General features: G+C 44.0%; 1 protein-coding gene across 1 annotated transcript in view; it reads right to left on the bottom strand.

The window, feature by feature from the left end:
* Positions 1-1,694: 1,694 nt before the first annotated feature.
* Positions 1,695-10,337, bottom strand: part of CD58 (CD58 molecule) — a gene marked incomplete at both ends in the record, with an annotated part of 13,008 nt that continues 4,365 nt past the window's right edge. The window contains 3 exons of the mRNA XM_010136719.1: positions 1,695-1,751; positions 1,922-1,990; positions 5,716-5,787. Of these exons, the coding sequence (XP_010135021.1) occupies positions 1,695-1,751; positions 1,922-1,990; positions 5,716-5,787 (198 nt within the window). The remainder of the gene's footprint in view (positions 1,752-1,921; positions 1,991-5,715; positions 5,788-10,337) is intronic.

The following is a 10,337-nucleotide window of genomic DNA, read 5'->3' as shown; positions in this document are numbered from 1 at the left end:
GGAGTATTTTCGGCAGCGCTACCAGGTGCTTTGGAAGCCATACAAGCATAGTAATTGCCCTCTTGGCAAGGGCTTCACCTTCCTGTGTTCTTTGCCAGATTTAGCTATCTCAGTAAGACTTTTCACTGTGAATTAGAAGTCTTATCTTTAATAGTTCTTGGGAATCACAGCGTGAAACTGATTAGTAACAAGAGTGAAACCAGTTAGCATTCCATATGCTTTCTCTACTCCAGAAAAATTCCATAGAAACAGTACAGTGGTTTGGATGGTTGATAGACCAATGTAAGCCCTTGCACGTGCAGTGTACTAAAGGACAGCACTTACATTCTTCTGTTATCAGATTTGAGACAGGATTAATCTGAGTTTTTATATTCTCCATGTTGATGTACTTCAAGAAGCAGCTGTGCAGCCTCACAGATGCTCTGGTCTGTACACAGACCATAGAAAACAGAGAGATGAAAACAGCTTTGGAGATAAATAAATAGAGGTCTGTAATGCCCCTGTAGTAAATGCAGCATGCAGAATTGATGACTAAGTAAAGGCTTTAACCAATTAATGCAATACGAAACAACTGTCATCAGCCTGAACTTCACTAATACCCGTAAGATGTAGTGTTGATCAACTATTCTCCCATACACAGTAATAATCAGTTTTCTCATTCCATGTGCCAGCCCTCAGGCTCACTCGTCTGTTTGTTTAGAAGAGTGTTCCCACCGTTTCCATGCAGGTTTAAAAAACAACAAAGCACAAGAAAAACACAAACTAAGTAAACTTCACATTCTTACTGATCAAAGAAAACACAGCTGCACACCTAAGCAATTAAAAAAACCCCAAAACCTTCAGTGTTACGTAATACCTCTCTACTTTGATATCATGTTTAACAGTATTCATAACTAACTAGATAGAATTGCAGTTCAGAAATCCACTGACACAAAAACACACTGCCTTACTGACACCTCAGCTACTATAAGCCTTTCTCACTTGTTAAAGCATGAAATAAAGTGCAAGCATGAGCAAGAGGTGTTATTAACGAGTGTCAGTAACTTCCAATCCTACGGTTTTAAACTGGCTAAATCGGCCAACCTTCTGGACACTTTCATCACAAGCACCTGACTCTCAGATCACGCATGCATGTGCCCACCACACACATGCTCCTTTCCCTCCTAATAATTCTCACTCTGTTTTCTACTTGAACAAAAAGGGGTCAGGGTCATACACAGCCTGGCGTAGCACTGCCACTCCCAGCCTCTGTGCCAGTTTGAACACTGTCCCAAGACATGGGGAGCTTCACCCTCACCTACCTTCTTTACAGAACCTGGGAGAGTTGCCCACCTCCACCTTTTGCATCCTCGGTCACTTCTGCAAGGACAACAGGCAATACTGAGACAATCCCGCAGCTCACAACACTCCCCCTCTCTGGCCTGGATGGATCAAGAGTAACCCAACTGAGAGGTGGGCCATTTGTTCAGCATCATTCGTAGCCCTGACCAACATCCCCCATCCCCCTGGGGCCACCACACACCACCTCCCCTCTCTCCTCCACACCTGACTCTGTACTGTGCTCATGATCCCTTCCAGACCCTGCAGAGGCCGAGCACACAAGGCACTCGGCACTCACGGTGCCACCCATAACACAAGAAGTGTTAGGCAAAAGTTACAACAAACAAAGACCACACCACAAGGCAGGCACTTACCTCCTTCATTTGCACCATGCTTGGCCAGCTGGCTGCTGTTCTCCTCCTTAAAGGTGTCTGAGGAGAGAGATCAGAAGTCAGGTGCAGTCCTCTGCCTTGCTCAGCCTCAAGGTTATTGGCTATTGCACAAGAATGAGTTACTAGCTACAACTCAACATGTTGCCAGCATTATCAGCTAACACCAGAAAGCCAAGACCTTTCCCTCAGGACAGCTCCCCACCACTAACCTCCCTCAGCTACATCATGGTCATCTGCACACTTGGATGTCAGGTTGCTGTTCTGCATGGAAGAGAGTTCTGAAAAAGAGATCCCAGAACAGCTGCAGTCCTCCAGAGTGTATCCCACTGCTTAACCTCACAATGCTATCAGTCATTGCTTTGAGAGGAGTCACCAGCCACAACTCACAAGACACACAGAATTACTCAGGTTTATTCAAAGAGTAAGACCCAGTAGGAGATCTCTAACCCAACACGCCCCTCAGTGAAAGGTCAACATTCAGTTCTAGACAGGTTGCTCAGGACTTTCTCCAGTCAGGTCTTAAAACCTCCAAGGGTAGAAACTCCTCGATAACTCCAAGGAGCCTGTTCTAGTGATTAGTTATGCTTAGAGGGAGAAATTTTTTTCCTCATATCCACACAGAATCTCCCCTGCTTCACTTTAGGACCGTCAACTTGATGTCCTGCTAATACACCTCAGGAAACATTCTTATTGATATCTCCATAGGTATCGGCAGGTGGTGTTAGGTGCCCTGAAAGCCTGCTCTTCTCTGTGGTTGAACAAGCCCAGTTTCTTCAGCAACCTGAATGACAATCCAGTCACCACACTGACTGACTGCACTCCACATTTTGCTGTCATCTATAAACTCAGAGACACTGTTATTGTCCAGGTCACCAAAAAAATAGACTCTTCAGTACTCTGCCTGCCACCAGCATCCATGTGGAGCACAATCCATTAACCACTACCTCCAAGCTTGACAATCTAGCAAGTTTTCTACCCATGTAGATAGACATTCATCCAGACTAGGACATCCCAATTTAGGACTTCAACAATGCTAAGGGACATTGTATAAAAAGCCTTGCTAAAGTCAAAGTGTATGACACCTGTTATTCCCTGCTCATCTACAGATCTAGTGGTTTCATCCAAGAAAGATCGTTGACTTGATCAACTGCAATTTATGCTTACTCACAGTCACCATTTTTCTTCTGTGACCAGAAACATGTTCCAAGAAGACTTGCCCCATGATTTTCCAAGGGATGAAAGTCAGCCTGACTGACCTGTAGTTCCACAAATGGACCTGTTACCCTTTTTGGAAGATAGCTGCAATGTTTTCCTTTTTCCATTTGTCACAGATCTTCCCCAAAATGACTTTTGAAGGTGATAAAGAACATCCTCACAATGACATCTGCTAGCTCTTGTAGCAACCCATGAACTGGTTTAGGCCAAGGTTTCTCCAGAAATCTCTGATCTGATCTTCTTCCATTACTAGCAGATCCTTTCCTCCCCAAACCTGCCTCTAAGCAAAAATGCCACAAGACAGAGGCAGAGGTAGCTCTCTGTATCTGGTATCAGAGAATCAGATAATGGTTGATGTTGGAAGGAGCTTCTGGAAGTCACCTTGTCCTACTGCCCTGCGCAAGCAGACAAACCTAGAGAAGGGTGTCCAGGATCACATGCAGACAGCGTCTGAATATCTCAGGGTGGAGGCTCCACAGCCTCTCTGGGTGACACGTTCAAGTGCTCGGTTGCCCTTGCAGCAAAAGAGTGTTTCCTGAGGTTCAGATGGATCCTCTTATGTTTTAGATGGTGTCCATTGTCTCTTGTCCTGTCACTGGGCATCCACTGAGAAGAGCCTGAGTCCCTCTTCTCTATTTGCTCCCATCAGGTATTTATTTATTATTGATGAGATTCCCCTTCACCTTTCTCTTCTCCAGGGTGAACAGTTCTCTCAGCTTTACCTCATAGGGGAGATACCACATCACAGAACCACACAATGGTTGGAGATGGAATGGAACCTTAGGGCACAGGACAAGATGATGTCTTTCTCAAGCAGGCTCAACTACAGCACGCTGCCCAGGACCACATCCAATTCCTTAATCATCTTCATGGCCCTTTGCTGGATTCTCTCCAGTAGTTCCCTATCTCCCTCATATTGAGGAGCTCAGAACAGGACTCCAGGTGTGGCCTCACCAGTGCTGAGTACAGGAAAAGGATCACCCCCCTCACTGCTGGCAACATTCCTCATAATGCAGCCCAGAATACCAATAGCCTCCTTTGCTGCAAGGGCATGCTGTTGGCTCACACATATCTTCCTGTCCTTCAGGTCACCCAGGCCTTTACTGAAAAGCTGCTTTTCTGGCTGATTAGCTCCCAACATATAGCACTGCATGGGATTATTCCTCCCCAGGTGCAAGATTTTGCATTTTATTTTGCTGAACAGCATGAGGTTCCTGCCAGCACATTTCTCCAGCCTGTTGAGGTCCCTCTGGATGACAACACACCCCTTCAACGTGTCAGCCACTCTTCCCAGTTTTGTATCACCAGCAAACTTGTTGAAGGCACACTCTGTCCCATCATTCAATCATTAATGAAGATGCTAAAGAGGACTGGAGCCAGTATTGACCCCTGGGGTACACCTCCAGATACTAGCCTCCAACTAGAATTCATACGAGTGATCACAATCCTCTGATCTCAGCCATTCAGCCAGTTTTCAGTCCACCTCACTGTCTGCTCATCTAGCCTATACTTCATCAGCACCAAGTATCACTACATCAATACCCTGTTCAGCAATAGGCCCACGTTTTCCTCTATTCTTTTGCAGATAAGCAAGCAGTAGAAACTGCTCTCACCTATGCTAGTCATCCCGTAGTGGTTTCAAACCTCTTTGAGCTGTGGCTTTCCTGACATCACGCTTACCTGCCTGGGCAACGTTCCTAAATTCCGTCATTGTAGCTTGCCCCTGTCTGCACATCTACTACAAGCAATTTTTGTATTGGAGCCCTGTCAGGAGCTCCCTGCTTAGCCAAGCTGATCTTCTGAGTTGCCTGGCTGTTTTCTTGACTATGGGGATGGCCTGGGCTCATGCTTGGAGAAAGCTCTCCTGAAAGGCCTGATGGCTCCCTTAAGCTCCTTTTCTCCTTGGAACTGTCTCCCATGACATCCTGCCTACCACCTTCCTGAATAAGCAGCAATTTGAAAGCGCAGGGCCTGTACTCTGGTGCTTAACCTTCCTCACTCCTCTCTGGAGCTGGAGGATCTGGAGCTGTTTCTTGGGCCCTGCAGCCAAGGTGTTGGTGAGCAGCAAATACAGCTGCACATCAGCCCTTGCTGGTGCATCTGGTAGTCTGTGTGAAGAGGTTGTCTTGGGCGCTGCTCAGAAATCTTCCTGACTGCTTGAATTGCTGTCTTGCCTTTCCAGAGATGTCAGAGAAGTTTGACAGACACACACACACACAGAGCACTGTCATCCACCACAGACAATGAAGGATAGCCTGACTCCATTTCACAAAGCAGCAATCTCTCCAAATCAAGCTTCCTCTTGGTCACATCAACTCTTGCTCCTCATTTAAGTGCTTCATGTTCACACTAGTGGACTGGAAACCCCCTTACAGAGATTTTCCAACAGGCAGTGTTGACCAGAAGGCCGCACTTCAGCAAAGACTGCTACTTGACCAGCATTCTCATCTCACTCTGATTGGGATTATTTTTAATCTGTTTTTCAAAACCCTAATGATCTTCAAAACCCATGTTCTCCAAGTCTGTACATTCTGCTGGATTTATTTCCAAAGGGGAGTAAAAATGCAAGACTTGCTCTGCCTTTAACTACAGCCTGAAAGCTGGTTAACTCTGTTCCTGAAACTCCTGCACAATGGACAGGTATTCAGCATCTACAGTGAAATGCTCCCCAATACCTCCATCAAGAAGCATTAGACAGAAGTAATTCTGAGCCTTCACCTCCTATGGATTTTGTCCAGTTTGCCCACTGGGTCATTAGCACTGACTGCTCCACAGAACAGGCACTCACCCTCCTGATTTACACCACTGTTAGCCAACTGCTCGTCTTTCAGGGCACTGTCCTCCTTGTTCAATTCTTTGCCTGAAAAGAGATCAGAAAAGAGCTATGGTTACTCAGGAGCACACTCTATTGCTTCTTCCCCACACCAGCACAGGTCATTGCTCTGTGCTGCCCAGAGCTCAGCAGCACACCTTCTCCTTTGCTATGTTATGTACTCCTGTGCTACCAGCAGAAGCCTCGTTTAAAATTGTCCTGTATGTGCATTTCTGAGAATATCATAGCCTTGCCTACTGTTTCCCATCCATACAGCAGTGCTTGCATGCTACCTAGGTGCTATAGGATGTACTGGGGAAAGCTGCACTGACTCCCCTTCCTGATGTTCCCACTTACACACTGCAACAAAATATTTTGTTTCTCTAGAGTCCAAACAACCTCTATATAGGGACGTGATTCTCTTTTGCCTGAATGGCATGTTTCCTTCCTTTCTTCCAAAAAACAGACATAAAATAAAATTTCTTCTCCTCTGTCCACATTTCTGTATGTGGACATAGTTACACAGTGATAAGACAATCCTACAGCGCACCACACCTTTGCCGCCAGCTGCATAACCTATCTTCAAACGAAGAAAGCTGTTCTGCCCATTACAATTCATGCAGGAAGAATACAGAGCAAAACCCAGGGGCTTCTGGGATTCCTTTTCCTTATTGTCATCATTAGCAATTTTTCCCTTAATCAGGAAAAACTTTTGCTTTCTCCAACCCCCTTATTAGAGCTACTTGTGGAAAATGGTGGAAGAGTTAGTGAGTGAATGAATGAATCATCAGTTCAAGGCATGAAGAAAAAAAACTCACAACTTTTTTTTTTTTTACTTAGAGTATAAAGTTCATATTTAACTCTCCCTCTGGAGTAAAAACAGCTTCTAGAAAAAAAAAAAAAATTTCTAGAATTTCCCAGAAATTTTCCCTAGGTCCCAGAATTTCCTTGAAATTTACACCGGCTGTACTAAGAAAACAGAACTGGGGCTTTGCTTAGCTGCCTGATGAATGCAGTCAAAAGAATTTCCTAGGGCATCAAGAAAGTGGAAGACACTGCATTCAGAAATGGTGCTTCTCTACAGAAAGAAGCCTGCTGTATCTCCCAAACTAGCATTTTGCATGCTTGTAAGCATCCCATCTCTAAATCAGTGCATTGAGGCTCAGATCTATTTGCCATCAATACGAAGCTTTGAAGTCACAGTATTTTATTATCTTAGGTCCTGTTTGGGGGGTTCTTTTCAGCAGAAAGCAAAGATCACCCACCCATGATGACATACTATAAAAATAATCGTGTGCTCTTTTGCATACAAGTAACATCAGACAAAAGGGTAATTTGCTTATTTACTATAAAAAGGGGTTCCCTCCTACACACTTAGTTCTTCTTTCCAAAGATGGTGAAGAGATTTGCAAACACATCATGCAACACCATTATCATATCAAGAAGGAAGCTGAAACCCCAAGGACATATTTTCTCAGTGCTGTTTAACAAACAGAAGAATCCAGGTCTTTCTGACTTCTCATCTAGCGATCTACCCATCAACATTTACTATTCCTAAGGCAACAGGTCTTTCTAGGCCAACAGGGGAGTGGTAAGCCCTACAGAGAGAATAAGTTATTATTAAGTTTTGGACTGGAAAATGCCATGTGCAAAATTATTTCCTCCCTTCATGTTCCCCTGTTTTAGAATACCCTCTCCCTTGTTACCTGCTGCAGGCTTTTCATTTTCACAACAAACAGCTTGTGAAGCGGTACCTGCAAGAAAACAGAAACCCTTTTTGGAATGTGTATGGAGGTAGCATGATAAGGCTGCAAAATATGGAACTCAGCCTTAAAATGACAGTTTCATTATAACACTCGTAGCAGATACTTTTGAGAGCTAGTATGACATGGCACTTCATTAAAGGACTCACAATTAATTTCACCTTCCCTCCAGCAATCACTTAAGGTCCCAGACACAATCTGTACTTATGCCTATGAAGTGGGTTTACTTAAGGGGATAAAGCTGCACAGATTTGCCATAAAAAGCCAGAGACAGCTGAGAAGTCACATCTCCTTTTATTTCATCTATGTATTGCATTAACACTGTGACTTAAAACCCTTTCTCTTTGCAGACCTTAAAGAATTTCTAATAGCAACATGAGCCATTCTTAAGTAAATTTAAGTGCAGTATCAAAAGGAAGTGGTTTTAGCTGTTCTTTTTTCTTCCTGTCCTTCTCCTTTTTTCACCTTCAAATCCATCTGTGTGAAGTCTCCAGACTTCAGTGATCTCTAAAACATGGGCTAGAACCACAGCTTTAACAAATGGATGAAAATACCAGAAGAAAAATTAAGTTTTTTATCCAAGATACTGCTCAAAAGCTTATAAAACTTTGATATGTTGGGTTGGAGAGGAGGCAGGGGTGGGTAGAAAGGGAGAAAAAACCCAAACTCAACAACAAAAAAGCCCAAAACCCTGCTTTCATAGTGCTGCCTCCTTCTTCTGTTGCAGCTTTTTGCAGGCCCATCACCAAGGACTTCATCACATTTTACAACCTTCAAACCCATAAAAGCATTAAGAAACTTCAGAAATTAAAGAACAATTTCATTAAACTAAACATACAGATAATCTCTGCAAAGGTGACACAGTCTGACATCCTGCTCCAGCCTTACGCTGACTACAGCAGCTCGAGTAAGATGCCAGACAGAGCTACACGAGAAGCCACCATTAGTTTAACACCAGAACACTCCAACAGGGCACCAAGCTCCTATCTGATGGCAGCACAGACTGAAGGAGTTGTCCCCTTCCTTAGCTGCTCAACATATAGGTGATTCCCATACCCCAACACACAAGACCCAGAAGCCAGAGAACTGAGTAATCTCACCACAAAGAATTAAAAAAAAAAACCCACCACACACAAAAACCACACCAAACAAAAAACAACACAGAATGAGAACGGCCGGCAGAAGCACAAATGGAGACCTGGACAGGAAGACAGGAATGCAGACAACTCTGAGAATCTGTACTGCCTGCAGAAGGGCATCATGTAAAGAAATCATGTGTGGGAAACAGCCTGGTGACTAATGGAAAGGGGTAAGAAGCTCCTCCACTGTCTCCTTCCCTCATCTTGACTGTTACAAGGAGAAGACAGGCCTGCAAAATGGAGTAAGAGTGAATCGCAAGGTGCTGCTAACAGATTTTTTCCTGAAACAACTGAAAGGAGTTAGCGAAAGAAAAGGATACAATTGCAACTCGATGCACAGGATGCAAGGTTGTACCAGAGACATGCACCAAATGCAAGGACCAGATTTCTGCATGTAAGACTAGCAATGTGCCTGTCTTCACCAGTCCTTGGATGGTTTTCAAGGCAGGACCAAAGTAAACAAACCGCAAACTCGTGTCGTATTACTCTGACGTAGTAATACCTCCAGCAGTCATCACTAAATACACTGCTGCATGTGTAGCATCAATCCCCACACACTGGAACCACCAGTTTTCAAAGTCAAATTCAATGCACAAATTAAAAAGGCTAGCTGTCCAATTTCCAAGGCAGGCCAGCAAGTGGGAATGGAGCACTGAGAATGAGCAATGTACTAAATTCATGCCCAGCCCTAAGCACTTGATATGAATACCAGATTTAGAAAAATAACCAACCAAATTACTGGAAGAAAATGGGACAGACTGGTAAGATTAAAAGAGATAGAAGAAATATTAACCTCATTTCAGCACATAAACCAGCCCTAACCAAACAGGTAAAGAGTAAGTTCTCCAAAGATAGATTGCCCTATAGTGTGTGCTTTTCCAGCCCTCATCCTGAGGCCAGCCTCCATCCTCCCCTGCCAGAAGTGAAATTCACCTCCAAAGTGAGCTGCTGACCAGGCAAACCCCAGGCCAGTCCCTGTCAGTAATTTTGCCAGCCCCACTAATACATCCATTAAGTGCAAGTCCCTGTGATTATGCAATACTGGACCTCAACTGGGACTCTGAGGCCGAATGCGCACACCCACTGTAAGTCAGCTCAAAAGCTTAGACCCTACATAAAAGGAAACGGCAGATCAGACTCCTTGCCCCAACCAACGGCAGACTTCTAGAAGCATTTATACCCCAATACAGGTTTCTTACCTCTGTCTGCATTAGGCTGTTCTTGGATGTCCACAGAGCAAAGAGGCTGATGTTCCGCTAAAATGAAATTTATTTATTTTAGAAAGCACATCTTAATGACCTGGGAAAAATAACTACACACTGTATAACAGCAAAGGTCTGAAAGAAAACTTACTTCTTTACCTCTCCAATGAAAGAGAAAAATAATTAAAAGCCTAGACCAAATTAAACCAATAGTCTTTCCAGACATGTGCGACACGCTACGTCTCTTACCTGAGCCACGCACAGGACTATTCTTCTGAGAACTTCTTCCTGTTCCAAGCTTAGTTCTACCTGCACCAAAACAAATAGAATACCTGGAGAAATTACTTGGAAATAAAGTTTTGAGTCTTTGGAAACTAGTTGACAACCTGCATCCATTCCACACACAAAAACCTGCCTGCTCCCCAAACCAAATTAAAAAACAACCAACCAACCAATCACTGAGGACATGCAAGTGAATACTCCACTTAGGGAAA

The sequence above is a fragment of the Buceros rhinoceros genome, unplaced genomic scaffold (assembly GCF_000710305.1).
Source record: "Buceros rhinoceros silvestris isolate BGI_N320 unplaced genomic scaffold, ASM71030v1 scaffold10355, whole genome shotgun sequence".
In the NCBI taxonomy this organism is placed as follows: Eukaryota; Metazoa; Chordata; class Aves; order Bucerotiformes; family Bucerotidae; genus Buceros; species Buceros rhinoceros.
Note: the sequence above shows the minus strand (reverse complement) of the source record. Positions and strands in the feature narration are given on the sequence as shown.